Source organism: Dreissena polymorpha, chromosome 1 (assembly GCF_020536995.1).
Source record: "Dreissena polymorpha isolate Duluth1 chromosome 1, UMN_Dpol_1.0, whole genome shotgun sequence".
Classification (NCBI taxonomy): domain Eukaryota; kingdom Metazoa; phylum Mollusca; class Bivalvia; order Myida; family Dreissenidae; genus Dreissena; species Dreissena polymorpha.
Window position 1 is genome coordinate 133,538,251 of NC_068355.1, and position 19,316 is coordinate 133,557,566.

The 19,316-nt window shown below is 39.5% G+C and overlaps 1 protein-coding gene across 1 annotated transcript in view; it reads left to right on the forward strand.

Annotated features, from left to right (window-relative positions):
• LOC127850803 (meiotic nuclear division protein 1 homolog) overlaps positions 1-19,316 on the forward strand; it is a 39,623-nt gene that overhangs the window by 16,074 nt on the left and 4,233 nt on the right. The window contains exons 2-3 of the mRNA XM_052384123.1: positions 6,963-7,028; positions 12,060-12,233. Coding sequence (XP_052240083.1) covers positions 6,963-7,028; positions 12,060-12,233 — 240 coding nt within the window. The remainder of the gene's footprint in view (positions 1-6,962; positions 7,029-12,059; positions 12,234-19,316) is intronic.

Consider the following 19,316-nt stretch of genomic DNA (forward strand, 5'->3'; position numbering starts at 1 on the left):
CTAAAGGCTCAGCAATCGGTCTCTAGACAACTCGCCTCATTGCCAGCTGGCCTAAAGTCAACTGGCCCCAAAAATAGAACAAGTCACCCCAAATTTAGTTTTTTTCAAAATTACAAAGAGTCGGTGTTCACAAAAATAAACGATCATAAAACTGTTTATGTGTTACCGGACCAACATATATTACATAATTCTATGCATAAACAAACATAATAGAAATATGAAGTATATGTTCATGCGGTAACGCATAGACAGTTCTGTGATCGTTCATTTTTGTGAACACCGACTCTTTGTAATTGAACTACTGACGTTTGCTTCTACAATGGAAATTTGTGTCGAAGTGTTCTCGAAAACCAAAGCAACACACGTCTACCGATTGCAAGCTTTGGGCATGTCTTATCGCATGCACTAGGTCCTACTAAAGCCAGTGGACGATCAGCAGAGATATTGAAAAAACCATCTGGTGCGGCTGTTTTCCTTCAAACACCTACTGACGTAGACTTTTGGGGATTTGGACAGTTTTTTATTCATGCCAAGTGTAATTTATTACATTGTTTACTGAATACAGGAAAAACTAATAATTGTTTGTGAAAACATATGAAGCACCCATGATTGCATTTTAATTATCTTGCCATATGAAGAAGACATTTTATTGAAAATATGGAGAGAAAAAAAAAAGGTCCAAACATTCAAAGTACATATTCACATTTAAAAGCATTGTGTATAGCAGATACAACTATTTTTTAGTTAAGCATGCAAAACATCAATCATTGCTAACCCTATGCAAATAATGAGCAATAATGATGCCGGAAAATTTGCATGTACCTAACAATGCCCATGTATTACTTAACTAAATGTATTTATTTATTTTTACATTAGATTATATAAAGGCTTATAAAGACAAAACATAAACACACGCTCAATGTTAACAATCAAAGATCTTTTTAGCACATTGCAACCACAACTCAGGCATTTGACCCATAAAATTGGCTACACTTTCTGAACATACTCGTAGTCCTGCCACAACTTGAATATCCTTCCTTTGAGTGTGGCGTCCCTTCTTCACTTGCACCTACACAATTTCCCTTCAGAAATCTTTTTGACCTGTGTGGGGATATGTGACGCCTCTTCAAAAAGCATCATTAGCATCAAGTTTGATTTCTGTGCGTGTGGTTTCAGTTTGCAGCACTTGCAAACCCTCGCAGTCGTTGTTAGTTAGGATACTTCTCCCAAAAAAACAAACCAATTATAATGTTTGCATTCATTTATTGATAATTTCTTCAAGCACAAATAAACAACTAGCAAACATGAAGCTAACTTAACAAATATATCATTTACAAAATAATTGTATTTACAAGTTAAACATAACACACACTACATTTCAGGCAACCTGTATTAAATATATTCAAAATACTGATGAAATACACATTTATTAAAATACAGCAGTGCTCACATTTTTTCCTTAAAAAAAAAGCCAAAACAGACGCTGTCTTTTCAGCAAAATGGTACTGACGGCAAAAAGAAAAAACAATGAATCTCATTTTATCTATGTTTTATCAAATGTATATCTATTGGATTTAAGTTAAAATATATACTTAAAAACAAGCATAATATCAGTGTCATTTTTAACCAGGTTTTCCGAAGGAAAAAACTGGTTATTAGATTGGCGAATGCGGGCGGGCTGGCTGGCTGGCGGGCTGGCGGAACAAGCTTGTCCGGGCCATAACTATGTCGTTCATTGTCAGATTTTAAAATCATTTGGCACATTTGTTCACCATCATTGGACGGTGTGTCGCGCGAAATAATTACGTCTATATCTCCAAGGTCAAGGTCACACTTTGAGTTCAAAGGTCAAAAATGGCCATAAATGAGCTTGTCCGAGCCATAACTATGTCGTTCATTGTCAGATTTTAAAATCATTTGGCACATTTGTTCACCATCATTGGACGGTGTGTCGCGCGAAATAATTACGTCGATATCTCCAAGGTCAAGGTCACACTTTGAGTTCAAAGGTAAAAAATAGCCATAAATGAGCTTCTCTGGGCTATAACTATGTCATTCATTATGATATTTTAAAATCATTTGGCACATTTGTTCACCATCATGGGACGGTGTGTCGCACGAAAGAATCACGTCAATATCTCCAATGTCAAGGTCGCCACCACTAAAAATAGATTTATTTTAAAACAAACTTACAAAGGGGGTTAATTTTGTTTGTTCATTTAAAAAGTTCAGTTTGAGTTGTCTCCCTTTATCAGATTTTTTTTCACAATGAAAACCTGGTTTTGTGACAATTTTGTCCCTTGTCTTATAAAATATTATCACGCCTTTACAATAAAGAATGCAATCAAGGTTGTGGGTGTGACTTAACAAACCAGACATCAGCTACAGTTACATACATATATACTTTAAAACAAAAAGATAAATACTTTTATTAAAGTACTATTAATAAAATAAGAAAACTGCCCTTTCAAATTTTCAATTTTTAATGTTTGTCTAGGTGCAAGTTCTGGTTAGTACAATGTGAAATATTGTCAACCAGACCATCCGTAACACCGCATATGTATTCATCATTCTATAAAAATGTTATAAAGAACGCCGAAAGTAAATTTAAATCGACAAACCGTACTGCATCCGAAAACGAATGTCCAAAAACATGTCAAGATACCTCTTTTGCACATGATATATTATATGCATATTGTTTGACTGCAGAAAATAAAAACCCGTAATCTTGCGAATACGCAATCAATATAGGTCGAAAAATATAGTTTTAAAATGTGATATTGCAGTGCTTTACTTTACTCATAGATACATAATTAAAAATTGCGAGATGGCGGACATTTGCAACATGTGTAAATGGTACTGTTTTCAGAAAGTAGCGAAAACGTGAATAATTGCAACATTGCAAAACACAAGTTTTTATACTACTTATCTTTCAAAAGTGTCGAATGTTTATGACGTTAATTAGTTTTTTGAGCAACAAAAACACATTAATTATAGAAAAATAACAAAATCAGATTCTTCTTATTAGTATTATAAAGAAACATTAAAGCAGACGACAATTAGCGCCCGCTGACTTTAAAGCAATTACGGTATCATTTGAGCAACGTAAACAAAATAATAACAAAAAAATTTGAAATCATCACACATCAAGAAATGTTGAAGCAGACGACAGATAGCGGTTTTGATGGGGATAATTAGTTGATGGCGATTAAATAATTATTTAATCAAGATATGTTCAACGTAATCTAATTTCAGAAAAAAAAACGGTGTGAAAAACTAAACCAGCCAACAATATTTGCGGCGATTTTCAATAATGCAGCTAAAATAATAATTGGCGAAAAAATAACGAAAATCTTACAGTTACCGATAATTGAGAAAGCACTGGGAGATTAAAGACCTTTTTTCCTAAATATATCACTCCTGTCGGTCACTGATTCCAGAAAAACGCTCTTGGCCACTATGTCGCAGAAGTTATTGACGCGTGTATGACAATACACAGACAGGGTTGAGTGTGTACACAGGTAATCTCGTTAGCAATTTTTCCTGCTTGATGGCCTAATTTACAGGAGTTTCGCATTCGCTGGAAAACTTGTACAGGTGTAGCCCCGTCAATTTTTTACGTTTTGTTAATAGTGAGGTGTAACCTTTCTCTTGTTCTTTATTTTACTTTTGTGGTGTCACGTGACTTGATCAGGTGGTCAGTTACAAGAAAAGTTTGAATGTTTAACGACGTCTTCTGTCTTTGTTCAGTCGTTATTCAATGACATTGTTTTGAAACTAGATGCGTTGATTAATAGGTATAGTTCTTTGTCCACTGATGTTTGTACATATTTATGTAACTCTATGTTTATCACAACGACAACAGTTCAGGGTTTAACGAGGGTTCGTTTATTTCGAGTTACAATATGATTGACTTCAGAACAATTTGTGTAATGGAATACATAAATACAGGTATTTCAAAGGGTTTTAATTTCCTTTTGCAAACTAGTTTGGCTTAGTTGAAATTCTGTTGGCACTAAAAAACTAGCCATTTTGTAGCTATTTATAAATTTCAGTCTAAACTGCATACACATAGTCCGGCTGTGTAGCAACGATTTGAATGCAAATAAATGAAATGTTATATCATCCATATTTTAATGCCCCCAAAGGAGGGCATAATTATATTGATCGCACTGTCCGTCCATCTGTCCGTCACACTTTGCGGTTAGGTTTCGAAAAATGCTCATTACTTCTATGTCGCTTCAGATGTAACATTCATATTTGGTATGCATGTGTATATGGACAAGGCCTTTCCATACGCACACACATTTTGACCCCCTTGACCTTGAACTAAGGGTCCCCGTTTAGGTTTTAAAAATGCATTTAGGTTTCAAAAAATGCTCATAACTTCTATCAAAGTGTTTATTGGGGGCATATGTCATCGTATGGAGACAGCTCTTCATTCATTTCAATAACACATAAAACAAACATAGATGTATCAGTAATCATATGAGCTTTTTTAATAGTGACAGTCATTGTCTTTCTATGCTTAAATGCTAGCAGAAGCATGTAAAAGATGTTAAATACGGATTTTTGTATACAGATAGACAGATATAGAATCTTCAAAGTTCTATCAAAGTTCACATATGTTCCATCTAAGTAAACCAATAGAACCCATTAACACACAATGGGTTGTTACTTATTTCCTTGGAAACTTTGGTACTTCAGTAATCACTCCTTTGTTGATTTGTGTAAACCAAAACTGTCAGGTTTGCTCTATGGAATGGCTTGCATGATGCCCAGCGCTTGGCAGAACAGCTTCTAAAAATGGAAAAAGAACAAAAAACATAAAATTCAATAAATAAAACACATTTTGTAAAAGTCCTTTTTTTTTGCTTTTGAACAAACTGTAAGATATACAGAAAAAAGCTTTTTTTCTCGGAAAATAACTTTTACTTTCCCAAAACTACATTTAAAATCTAAATTTATATATATGTATATACACTCGTCAATTAATACTTAATATGAACAGTGCTAGATGCTCGCATATCGCATAACTTTATTTACGCATGTTCAATGGGAATTCCACAATTCACTTTATATATTTACTTTCGTAAAATGGTGGATGTTTGTGTTTATGAATTTCATAAACATACATGTTTGTTTCTGCTATTTAAAAAAGGCTGTAAAATGGGCCTGATCGCAAAGCAAATGAACCTGATCCCAAACCGAAATTGTAAAAGAAATCCCGATTAAAAAAAATATTGTTTTTAAAAAAGAAGTGTCTAATGATTATTGTCCCCTACCGGTGAAACCGGAGGGGACTTATGGTTTGCGCTTTGTGTGTCAGTCAGTCTGTCTGTCTGGTGAAACCGGAGGGGACTTATGGTTTGAGCTTTGTGTGTCAGTCAGTCTGTCTGTCTGGTGAAACTGGAGGGGACTTATGGTTTGCGCTCTGTGTGTCAGTCGGTTTGTCTGTCTGGTGAAACCGGAGGGGACTTATGGTTTGCGTTCTGTGTCAGTCAGTCTGTCTGTCTGTCCGTCACATTTTTCTGGATCCTGCGATAACTTAAAAAGATCTTCATATTTTTTCATGTAACTTACAACATGGATTGATGGCAATATAGACATTATGCACGTCATTTCATTTTGTTCCTACATCAAAAATTGTGGTTGCTATGGCAACCAAAAAAAATAAATCTGAAAATGGTGGAATTTCTGGCAATGGTGGAGCCGGTATCGCAAGGACAGATTTTTACTCTCTTAATTTTGTTAAGATTTGTGATTCATTTAAATCCTAAGAAACAAACATCAAGATTATACAAGATAGTACATGTCAAGATAGGAAATTGTATATAAGAATTGAAATGATTTTTTTATTTGGAGAGATAGAAACTGGCGGAACTCCGCAATAGAACGTTGTAAAGTTATTTGTAATTTGCGTTATTAAATCATATTGTTTAAACTTATTCAGTGTTTGAGTTAATTCCCTTAAAGAAGATTTATTCACAAGGACCAGGAATTTCCTTTGTGAAACCGGTAGGGGACCATATTGCTTGACAATAGCCTTGTTATATCTCAATTTTATAAGCTCGGCTGTTTTCGGAGAAAACCCCAGGTATTGTTTTAGCCAGCTCGTCGTCCGCCATCTGCGTCATGCTAAAACCTTAACATTTTGTTAAGGTTTTGAACATTGGCTCTAAAATCAAAGTGCTTCAACCGACAACTTTGAAACTTCATATGAAGCTGCACCTTGATGAGTTTCTACATGCCACACCCATTTTGTGTCACTAGGTCAAAGGTCAAAGTCACTGTGTCCTCTAAAAAATAAAAATAAAATTCTGACAAGCTTTCATTTATTAAAAACTGCACCCGCAGACGAGCGTGGCATCTGTTATGCGGTGCTCTTGTTTCATAAACATCTAACAAAGTTTATAACTTTATAGCGCAAATTGTTCCCAAAATGGCTAGGAAAATGATATGTGAGAACTTGTTAGTTAAAAGCGCCCGTTATGTGGTGCTCTTGTTTCATAAACATCTAACAAAGTATTAACTTTATTGCGCAAATTGTTCCCAAAATTGCTTGGAAAAGGATGTGTGAGAACTTGTTAATTAAAAAATCCAAATTTGGTCTATATTGTTGATAACAAATTCATAAATTTGCCATTAAAAAACCTTGACCGACTCGTTTTTCGAAAACGGCTAGGAAAAAACCCTGACATATTATCATCAATATCGGTAACATTTTGGTTTTAATAGTGGAAATCCTAGTTTATAATAATGGGTAATAGGATAATGGATAGAGTTGAAACATGTATGTATCCAGCAATCAACATATCTGGTAGGTTTTACTAAAATATTGAAATAAAAGTGGGACTTCCAACCTTAGTTGTGGGACAACCCAATTTAAGGCTTGGAAGTCAGGTTTTCCAACTTTTGAAAACTATTCGAAACGCAGGATACAGATCTCTCTTCTATTTCAGTCGAAAAGAAAGGGATTGAGTGTGGAGGAAAAGCGTCAAGGAATGATGGAATTTTTCTTTGAAAAGGTTTGGCTTCAACTTTTGTGAAACTTAAACCTTTATAAATGTTCCAGAAATGTTTATTAGGATAAATAATAAATGTCCCATGGTTTATGTTAGAGAGCTATATGAGACATATCTTAAAATGTGCAAAACTTAAAAAATAAGCAGTGAAAAAGGTATGTTTTAAGCTTTTATAACTAAACAAGTGATGTGATTAAAAGAACTTGCATATTAGTCATAAAGGAAAAACGAAAATGCATTGCAGTCATAACTATTATATACCCCGTAATGGTGTTATTTATTGTATCAATTTTCTACTTTGGAAAATTAATACATGTAATTAGTTTGCTATACCTTGTTCTCTTGATAAGTGTTATCACTGAATTCATATCTGTACATTCTCAGGAAGAATTGTCATGTTTTATATCTTCATATTATATTCATTCATTCATTTTATATATTTAATAATACATGTATGTATTATTGCAATGAAATGTATTATTACTTTGTTTAATCATTATTCCCCCACAAACGAAGTTTAGAGAGGTATATAGGAGTGAACTTGTCTGTCGGTCGGTCTGTCTGTCGGGCCATATAAAGTGTCCGCTCTCTAATTCAAGTAGTTTTCATCAGATCTTCACCAAACTTGGTCAGAAATTGTATCTACATGATGTCTAGGCCAAGTTTGAACATGGGCCTTGCCGAGTCAAAAACTAGGTCACGGGGTCACTTAGTGCGTTTTAAACATTCAGCATGTTGTCCGCTCTCTAATTCAAGTAGTTTTCATCCGATCTTCACCAAAATTGGTCAGAAGTTGTATCTACATGATGTCTAGGTCAAGTTCTAACATGGGCCTTGCCGAGTCAAAAACTAGGTCACGGGGTCACTAAGCACGTTTTAAACATTCCACATGTTGTCCGCTCTCTAATTCAAGTAGTTTTCATCCGATCTTCACCAAACTTGGTCAGAAGTTGTATCTACATAATGTCTAGGCCAAGTTTGAACATGGGCCTTGCCGGGTCAAAAAGTAGGTCACGGGGTCACTAAGCGCGTTTTTAACATTCAACATGTCCGCTCTCTAATTCAAGTAGTTTTCATCAGATCTTCACCAAACTTGGTCAGAAGTTATATCTACATGATGTCTAGGCCAAGTTCGCACATGGGCCTTGCCGGGTCAAAAACTAGGTCACCAGGTCACTAAGCGCGTTTTAAACATTCAGCATGTTGTCCGCTCTCTTATTCAAGAAGTTTTCATCCGATCTTCGCCAAACTTGGTCAGCAGTTGTATCTACACTTCAACACCGTTATTTCCAAGTCGTCAGGACCGTTAAAAAAACTCCGGATTAATGATAATTTGAAATAAACATCTGACAGACGACTTCTTTGATTCTGTAATAATAAAATGTTGTGGAATTCGCATGGTTCGGTTACACGCTACTATTAAATTGTTTTACTTAAAAACGTAAACAAGTCAGATTGCAATAGATTTCTACTTGTAACAAACAAAGGAATAAAACGATTCTTGTTCTTCTTTTTATGTTTTTTCTCTAAGTACAGAACATATTAAATATCATGAATATGCACTTATTATCCGAACATATAAAATATAACGAATAGCACAAATTATCAGACCATTTACATATAACGAATAGCAAAAATTATCATACATGTAAATACAGATGAATACATTTTCGGAATTGAATTAACATTTTTTTGTAAATAAGACACGATGTCTCTCTTAACACTGGCCTTAGCATGAGCACTAAACTGGAAGCGTGTAACATATTTCTCCAATTTGTCAAGGACATTGAAGAACTCACTTCTGCCTGTGTTTTGCTCGCAGAAGGTAGAGTTTATATTAGCTGAATTTCATTGGACCACATTTACTCAGACCTAATGTGGCACGTTTATTTGTTACTAAAAAATTCAAAACTACATAAAAAGTAATTATCGGCTTTTGACGACATTATTAAATTAACACGCTACACGCAGTCGACAAAGGTGTAATTATCAGCTTTTGACGCGCCATGCCCAGACTACAAAGATGTGAAATTATGCTCAGCGTTTTGCAGCTTTGACTTCGGATTAAAGATTGATGATTAGGTGCGAAAAATAGTGTTGGGACCGACAGAATCACTTCGAATTAACGATTTTTTTGGTTTAACGAAGTTCGGATTAATAATAATATTTTACATTAAACAAAGAAGAACCAAAATTGGGATCGAAAAAATACTTACAAATAACGGTGACTTCGGATTATCGGTGTCGAAATAACGGTTTTGAAGTGTATGTGATGTCTAGGCCAAGTTCGAACATGGGCCTTATGGTGGGTCAAAAACTAGGTCATGGGGACACTTAGTGCGTTTTAAACATTCAGCATGTTGTCCGCTCTCTAATTCAAGTAGTTTTTATTCGATCTTCACCAAACTTGGTCAAAAGTTGTATCTAGATGATCTTAAGGCCAAGTTCTAACATGGGCCTTGCTGGGTCAAAAACTAGGTCACGGAGTCACTTAGTGCGTTTTAAACATTCAACATGTTGTCTGCTCTCTAATTCAAGTAGTTTTCATCCGATCTTCACCAAACTTGGCCGGAAGTTGTATCTACATGATGTCTAGGCCAAGTTTGAACATGGGCCATTCCAGATCAAAAACTAGGGCACAGGGTCACTTAGTACGTTTTACACATTGAGCATGGTGTCCGCTCTCTATTTCACTTAGTTTAAATCCGATCTTCACCACACTTGGTCAGAAGTTGTAACTAGATGATGTGTAGGTCAAGTTCGAATATGTGCCATGCCGGGTCAAAAACTAGGTCACGGGGTCACTTAGTGTGTATTAAACCTCACCATGTTTTCCGCTCTCTAATTCAAGTAGTTTTTATCCAATCTTCACCAAAATTGGCCAGAAGTTGTATCTTGATCATGTCTAGCGCAAGTTTGAATATGGGTCATGCCTGAATATGGGTCATGCCGGGTCAAAAACAAGGTCACGGGGTCACTTAGTGCGTTTTAAACATCACAATCAGAGCTACAGATAAGCTTTTTGGGGTAATTGGGTAATACCCTTCAAAATAAGAATGAATTGGGTAATGGAAAACGTGATTGGGTATCCAAAAGTATGATGCCCGCTCATATAAAAAATAATTGGGTATTTGTACCAAAACAAACAAGTGAATTGGGTATTTGCAATAAAACGTGAATTTAGCTTCTCAAAACCGTACCTACATAAAGTCACTGTTATGTATTCAATCGCAGTATAGGTTGTTCCATCTTTCTGCTATCAGATTCAACAATCCGAAGACAAGGGAATTTCTCAACCCACTCATCGAATGTGTTTCTACTTGTTTTTGTTCCAATAATATGGGCCAGTACTTTTGTTTTAGAAACCCAACACACCCCATCATAGGGGTTTGGAACGGTATTGTGGTAGTATAATATAGTGTATTTTGACCGAAAATGCCCCAAACAAAATTCATTATAGTCATCAACTATGCCCTTTGCAATTGTTTTATATTTAGATTAATTAACCACGACAAAGGAATCTAAATGTTTTTGTATTTTTTTGCGCAACTTTTCGTCTGCCTCGAGACGCCATTTTGTTTGACTCGCATTTGTTATCATCTAAACGATTGGTAAATACGTTACCAGATAAAAACAAGCGCTTGTCGATTAAGACTCGATTCAAAACGGCCAAAACTAAACGGGATTTTTCATTACGCATAGAAGGCGGCTCGAATTGGGTATCGCGATTTGTTTTGCGTGCCGGTACGCACAGATTTTGAAAAAATTGCGTATCCACCCAGTTTTTATTGCGTATTTACGCAAATACGCAGCTTATCTGTAGCTCTGATCACAATGTTGTCCGCTCTCTAATTCAAGTAGTTTTCATCCAATCTTCACCAAACTTGGTCAGAAGTTGTATCTAGATGATGTCTAGGTCAAGTTTGAATATGGGTCATGCCGGGTCAAAAACTAGGTCACAAAGTATCTTAGTGCATTTTAAACCTCACAATGTTGTCCGCTCTCTTAATTCAAGTAGTTTTCATCCAATCCTCACCAAACTTGGTCACAAGTTTTATCTAAATGATCTCTAGGACAAGTTTGAACATGGGCCATTCCTGGCCTAAAACTAGGTCAAGGGGTCACTTAGTGCGTTTTTTAACATTTAGCATGGTGTCCGCTCTCTAATTCAAGTAGTTTACATCTGATCTTCACCAAACTTGGTCAGAAGTTTTATGGAAATGATCTTAAGGCCAAGTTAGAACATGGGCCTTTCTGGATGAAAAACTAGGTCAAGGAGTCACTTAGTGTGTTTTAAAAATTGAGCATGGTGTCTGCTGTTTTTTGTGAAGAGGACATGCAAAATATTATGTGTCAATGCGGCATGTGGGGGTATTCGTCACGTCTGTGACAAAGCTCTAGTTAACTATTTACTGTGTAAACACTGAATGCTTACAATGTCCACTTGGATTTTTGGCCTTCTGGATGTATTGTTTTATAAACTTAATCAAACTTCTCTTCAGAAGGACATTTTCATGTTTTCAGAAATTGGGTTTCATTTTTTTCAGAAGGACTCTCTCATGTTTTCAAAAGGTGTTTTTCATATATTTCAAAACGACTTGTTCATTGTTTCAGATGGAACTTTGCATGTTTTCAGAAGGTCTTCTCCATGTTTTCAGAAGGACTAAGGCATGTTTTCAGAAAGACTTGTGCAAAAAATTTATAAGGACTTTTTCATGTATTCAGAAGGACTTGTGCATATTTTCAGGAGGACTTGTTCATGTTTTCATGAGGACTTGTCCATGTTTTCAGAAGAACCTGTTCATGTTTTCAGGAGGACTTCTTCGTGTCTTCAGCACATTCTGCACTGGCTAATCAGGGATGACACTTCCGACTTTCATTGAAATTTTTGTTTAATAATGAAGTCTCTTCTACAAGAAAATCATGTCGAGGCAGAAATTGTTGTCCCTGATTAGCTTGTACAGACTACACATGCTAATCTGAGACAAAACATTAAGCACATTTATTTAGAAAGGGACTTGTGCATGTTTTCAGAAGGACTTTTTCCAGCTGAAGGAGCTGGAGAGGATGTGCCAGAAGGAGAAGGGAATCACATCAATGTCCGTGAAGGAGATTCTGACGAGCCTCATTGACGACGGAATGGTCGACACCGACAAGATAGGCACCTCCGTATACTTCTGGGCCTTCCCAAGCAAGGCCAGCCAGAATGTGAGTGGGGGTGTGTATAGAGGGGGGGGGGGGGGGGGGTCTAGTGGGGTGTCGACCTTCCAGAATGTGAGTGGAGGTGTTTATAGGGGGGAGTCTAGTGGCGTGTCGGCCTTCCAGAATGTGAATGGGGGTGTGTATATGGGGGAGTCTATTGGGGTGTCGGCCTTCCAGAATGTGAGTGGAGGTTTTTATAGGGGGAGGTCTAGTGGGGTGTCGGCCTTCCAGAATGTGAGTGGAGGTGTTTATAGGGGAGAGTCTAGTGGGGTGTCGGCCTTCCAGAATGTAAGTCAGTGGAGGTGTTAATAGGGGGGAGTCTAGTGGAATGTCTGCCTTCCAGAATGTAAGAGGGGATGTGTATGGGTAGGGGGGGTCTAGTGGGGTGTTGGCCTTCCAGAATGTGAGAGGGGGTGTGTATATGGGGGGGGGTCTAGTGGGGTGTCGGCCTTCCAGAATGTGAGTGGGGGTGTGTGTAGGGGGAGGGTCTAGTGGGGTGTCGGCCTTCCAGAATGTGAGAGGGAGTGTGTATAGGGGGGGTCTAGTGGGGTGTCAGCCTTCCAGATGTGAGAGGGAGTGTGTATAGGGAGGGGGGGTCTAGTGGGGTGTCGGCCTTCCAGAATGTGAGTGGGGGTGTGTATAGAGGGGAGTCTAGTGGGGTGTCGGCCTTCCAGAATGTGAGTGGGGGTGTGTATAGGGGGAGTCTAGTGGGGTGTCGACCTTCCAGAATGTGAGTGGGGGTGTGTATAGGGGGAGTCTAGTGGGGTGTCGACCTTCCAGAATGTGAGTGGGGGTGTGTATAGGAGGGGTTCTAGTGGGGTGTCGGCCTTCCAGAATGTGAGTGGGGGTGTGTATAGGGGGGAGTCTAGTGGGGTGTCTACCTTCCAGAATGTGATTGGGGGTGTGTATAGGGGGGAGTCTAGTGGGGGTGTCGACCTTCCAGAATGTGAGTGGGGGTGTGTATAGGGGGAGGTCTAGTGGGGTGTCGGCCTTCCAGAATGTGAGTGGGGGTGTGTATAGGGGGGAGTCTAGTGGGGTGTCGGCCTTCCAGAATGTGAGTGGGTGTGTGTGTGTAGGGGGGAGTTTAGTGGGGTGTCGACCTTCTAGAATGTGAGTGGGGGTGTGTATTGGGGGGGGGTCTAGTGGGGTGTCGGCCTTCCAGAATGTGAGTGGAGGTGTTTATAGGGGGGAGTCTAGTGGGGTGTCGGCCTTCCAGAATGTGAGAGGGGGTGTGTATAGGGGGAGGGTCTAATGGGGTGTCGGCCTTCCAGAATGTGAGAGGGGGTGTGTATAGGGGGGGGTCTAGTGGGGTGTCGGCCTTCCAGAATGTGAGTGGGGGTGTGTATAGGGGGAGAGTCTAGTGGGGTGTCGGCCTTCCAGAATGTGAGAGGGGGTGTATAGGGGGGGGGGGTCTAGTGGGGTGTCGGCCTTCCAGAATGTGAGAGGGGGTGTGTATAGGGGGGGTCTAGTGGGGTGTTGGCCTTCCAGAATGTGAGTGGGGGTGTGTATAGGGGGGAGTCTAGTGGGGGGTCGACCTTCCAGAATGTGAGTGGGGGTGTGTATAGGGGGGGGTCTAGTGGGGTGTTGGCCTTCCAGAATGTGAGTGGGGGTGTGTATAGGGGGGGGGGGTCTAGTGGAGTGTCGGCCTTCCAGAATGTTAGTGGGGGTGTATAGGGGGGGGTCTAGTGGGGTTTCGGCCTTCCAGAATGGGAATGGGGGTGTGTATAGGGGGGAGGCTCTAGTGGGGTGTCGGCCTTCCAGAATGTTAGTGGGGGTCTAGTAGGGTGTCGGCCTTCCAGAATGGGAGTGGGGGTGTGTATAGGGGAGGTTTAGTGGACGGTCGGCCTTCCAGAATGGGAGTGTGGATGTGTATAGGGGAGGGGGTCTAGTCGGCTGTTGGCCTTCTAGAATTGGAGTGGGGTGTGTATGGGGGGGGTCTAGTGGGGTATCGGCATTCCAGAATGGGAGTCTGCGTGGTAGATGGGGTTGGGGGTGTCGACAGAGACACGATCTGCACCTCTGTGTATGTCTTGGCCATAATGTGGTTTTGTGTTGGATGGGTCTGGTCTGGTCTTCTTGGCCTTCCTGAGCTAGAAAGGCTAGGCAGAATGTAAATGCAGCAGGTTTTGGGGGTTAAGGGGGATGGCTTCTTGGCCTTCCCTAGAAAGTCCAGCCAAAATGAGAGTGGGTGTGTTTTTGGTGTGTGCGGGTCATAAAGTGTTCTTGGCCTTCCCTAGAAATGCCAGGCAGAATGTAAGTGGAGCTGTTTATGTGTGTTGTGGTTGGGGGGGTGGGAGTCTAACGGTGGATGTTCTTGGCTTTCAGGAGCAATACCACATATTGTTATTATACCCCCACAAACGAAGTTTAGGGGGGTATATTAGAGTGAGCTTGTCTGTCTGTCCGTCGGTCCGTATTAAGTGTCTCTAATTCAAGTAGTTTTCATCTGATCTTCACCAAACTTTGTCAGAAGTTGTATCTAGATGATGTCTAGGCTAAGTTCGAACATGGGCCTTGCTGGGTCAAAAACTAGGTCACGGGGTCACTTAGTGCATGTTAAACATTCAGCATGTTGTCCGCTCTCTAATTCAAGTAGTTTTCATCCGATCTTCACCAAACTTGGTCAGAAGTTGTATCTACATGATGTCTAGGCCAAGTTCATGCATGGGCCTTGCCGGGTCAAAAAACAAGGTCTTGGGGTCAATTAGTGCGTTTTAAACATTGAGCACATTGTCCGCTCTCTAATTCAAGTAGTTTTCATCCGATCTTCACCAAACTTAGTCAGATATTGTATCTACATGATGTCTAGGCCAAGTTCGAACATGGGCCTTGCCGGGTCAAAAACTAGGTCACGGGGTTACTTGGTGTGTTTTAAACATTCAGCATGTTGTCCGCTCTCTAATTTAATTAGTTTTCATCCGATCTTCACCAAACTTGGTCAGAAGTTGTATCTAGATGATCTTAAGGCCAAGTTCGAACATGGGCCTTGCCAGGTCAAAAACTAGGTCAAGGAGTCACTTAGTGTGTTTTTTAACATTCAGCATGGTGTCCTCTCTCTTATTCAAAAAGTTTTCATCCGATCTTCACCAAATTGGTCAGAAGTTTTATGTAGATGATCTGGGGGCCAAGTTCAAACATGGGCAATTCCAGATCAAAAACTAGGTCACAGGGTCACTTAGTACGTTTTACACATTGAGCATGGTGTCCGCTCTCTATTTCAAGTAGTTTAAATCCGATCTTCACCACACTTGGTCAGAAGTTGTAACTACAGTCAAACCTGAATTCAGCGGTCATTCAAGGGAAATGATCAAAGTGACCGTTGTCAACAGGTGACCGTTGAATTAGGATCACAATTTTAAGATGGTTTGTCAGTTGTTAGTATTGCTACGTCGTTACCCCACCCAGTCGTTTGCATACAGTGTTAAACAAAGGCTCATTGCCGTTAACTAAGCATAATAAAAGAATTAACTTACGTGTGTATATTGACTTATACAGAATAATATCTTATATATTGATTTAATTTCATATTGTTAAATAAAAGCAATGTTGTTTTCAACCCTCGAGTAAATAATTCACTCATCCATCTCGCTCATTTAGTAAATAAAGCTTGTCACGTGCCGTTGACGTCACATCCGTATAAGTCTAAAAAGCGGATTCGCTGTCATAAACCGACAGTACGGTGTAATTGTGTCGTTCTAAAAAGACGAACAAGTTTGTTAAAATTTATTCGTACGCAAACATCACACAAATAGCATATAGCAGGTAGCTTATCTGTGCTTATCGACCCAAAACAACGCGGTTTCCGGGACTTTCCGATAACAAGTGGCATGAGTTTTTACCTGAAAATTAAAAAAAAACGTTTTCAATTTCAGCTTATTTTACATGAACAAATAGTCTTTCATAAATGCCTAGAGTTTGTTATAAATGTTGCAAATCAGTCCATGTTTTGCCATTAAAGCTGATCACTAATCCTCTTATCGCCTTCTTATCAAAACACTCGCCAGCTTAATGTTGTTTTTAACACTTAATCAGCGATACAGATCAATTGACATTGTCACGCGCTAATGCGTTATGCATGCAGACGATAATCGCTATTAATACACATTGTTATTGTTAATGTCACCTGTTTAAAGTGATATTATGGGCAACTCACAGTTTATAGCTGGCTATCGCAACTGTTGTTTATTTTTGGTATTTTCACTTCATATACAATATACACTTATATTTGTTAATTCAGCATCAACATACTAAAACAATATCCCGGAGAGAGAGAAAAAAATGCATTTGAATATCACCCGTCTTTTCGTTAAACAACTGATCATGCATGTACGATGTGAACATAAATTTGGTTTTAGTGCAGATTCGTTCATACGACACAAAGACACGATTTTGTTTTACGGATCATTTCGGCTTAGAGGAGTGGGTTAGTCATGTAAAATAACGAATATAAAATATATTTTTAAAAAACAACTGGAAGCAAAATGAGTTGCAGACAATTGGTCTTTTAATGCAATCAGATTGAAAATTCAATAATAATGGTGATACAATTTTACTTACCGGTATAAAAGACGATTACCGCTATCAAACGATTTTACCGCAAAATAGACGGATACATGATGTGCTGTGTTTTTAATTTTCGCGACTCGAGACGACTGACGCGTGACCGTTGATTTCAGGTCAAACATGAATTTCGGAGTGGAATGTAGTGGCCGTTGGCCGTTATGGACAGGTGACCGTTGAATTCAAGTGTAATATAGAGTGTTTATCGTCGGGGGGATTCCAGACTGACCGTTGTCTGCAGGTGACCGGTAAATTCAGGTGGCCGTTAGGTCAGTTTCGACTGTAGATGATGTGTAGGTCAAGTTCGAACATGGGCCATGCGGGGTCAAAATCTAGGTCACTGGGTCACTTAGTGTGTTTTAAACCTCACCATGTTGTCCGCTCTCTAATTCAAGTAGTTTTTATCCAATCTTCACCAAAATTGGTCAGAAGTTGTATCTTGATAATGTCTAGGGCAAGTTTGAATATGGGTCATGCCGGGTCAAAACAAGGTCACAGGGTCACTTAGTGCGTTTTAAACATCACAATGTTGTCTGCTCTTGAATTTAAGTAGTTTTCATCCAATCTTCACCAAACTTGGTCAGAAGTTGTATCTAGATGATGTCTAGGTCAAGTTTGAATATGGGTCATGCCGGGTCAAAAACTAGGTCACGGGTATCTTAGTGCGTTTTATACCTCACCATGTTGTCTGCTCTCTAATTCAAGTAGTTTTCATCCAATCCTCACCAAACTTGGTCACAAATTTTATCTAAATGATCTCTAGGGCAAGTTTTTAACATTCAGCATGGTGTCCGCTCTCTAATTCAAGTAGTTTACATCTGATCTTCACCAAACTTGGTCAGAAGTTTTGTGGAGATGATCTTAAGGCCAAGTTAGAACATGGGCCTTTCTGGGTCAAAAACTAGGTCAGGGGGTCACTTAGTGCGTTTTAAAAATTGAGCATGGTGTCCGCTGTTTTTTGTGAAGAAGACATGCAAAATATTATGTGGCATGTGGGGGTATTCGTCACGCCTGTGACAAAGCTCTAGTTAGAGCTGTTTGTGTTTGTTTCAAAGCAACGGAAGGGGTCGGGGGGGGGGGGCTTCTTTAGTAATGCTGCCAAGAAAATGTGTCGAGTTTGTGGAGTTTTAGGGTAACAGGAGTCATTCCAAAGGGAATGCTTATGTAGCTGATGTTTAGAGGTAAAAACATTTGTAACTAGAAATGGCGCGGCAGAGGCCGACGCGTATCCCCACGCCGAATGTTTGACCTAGGTGTGCCCCAGGGTTGGTAATGGGGCCATGCATAGCTGAGATTGACCGTATTGTCATAAGAGAAGTTCATCATCAACTAGAAGTGAATTGGTGTAGAAATGAAGAAGTTATAGTAAAAGGCAATTTTGGGTGGGTGTGACATATGTGGGCAGGGCGCCCCAGGGTTGGTAATTGTGCCATGCATAGTTGAGATTGACCGTATTGTCATAAGAGAAGTTCAGTATCAATTTGAAGTGAATCGGTGTAGAAATGAAGAAATTATAGTAAAAGGCAATTTTGGGCGGGTGTGGTCTATGTGGGCGGGGCCCCAGGGTTGGTAATGAGGCCATGCATAGTTGAGATTGACCGTATTGTCATAAGAGAGGTTCAGTATCAATTTGAAGTGAATCGGTGTAGAAATGAAAAAATTATAGTAAATGGAATTTTTGGTGGGTGTGGCCTATGTGGGCGGGCGCCCCAGGGTTGGGATTGGGGCCATGCATAGTTGAGATTGACCCTAATGTCATAACAAAAGTTCAGTATCAATTTGAAGTGAATCGGTGTAGAAATGAAGAAATTATAGTAAAGGCAATTTTGGGTGGGTGTGGTCTATGTGGGCGGGGCCCCAGGGTTGGTTATGGGGCCATGCATAGTTGAGATTGACCCTAATGTCATAAGAGAAGTTCAGTATCAATTTGAAGTGAATCCGTGTAGAAATGAAAAAATTATAGTAAATGGAATTTTTTGGTGGGTGTGGCCTATGTGGGCGGGCGCCCCAGGGTTGGGATTGGGGCCATGCATAGTTGAGATTGACCCTAATGTCATAACAAAAGTTCAGTATCAATTTGAAGTGAATCCGTGTAGAAATGAAAAAATTATAGTAAATGGAAATTTTTGGTGGGTGGGGCGCCCCAGGGTTGGGAATGGGGCCATGCATGGTTGAGATTGACCGTATTGTCATAAGAGAGGTCCAGTATCAATTTGAAGTGAATCGGTGTAGAAATAAAGAAGTAAATGTAAAATAACCTAAAAAAATGAGTGATAATTTCTGACGCGGCCCCACCCCAACCGCTATAACTTTTGACCCAGGGGTCAGATCAAAATTCCAAATAGTGCAGGGTCTTACATATGCTCATAGCTACCATGTGTGTAAGTTTCAAGGTTCTAGTGCTTTTAGTGTAGGAGGAGATAGTGGCCAGGACGGACGGACAGACAGACAGACGGACGGACGGCGGAGATAACCACAATATCCCCACCTTTTTTTCAAAAAGCGTGGGGATAAATATAAATTTGGACA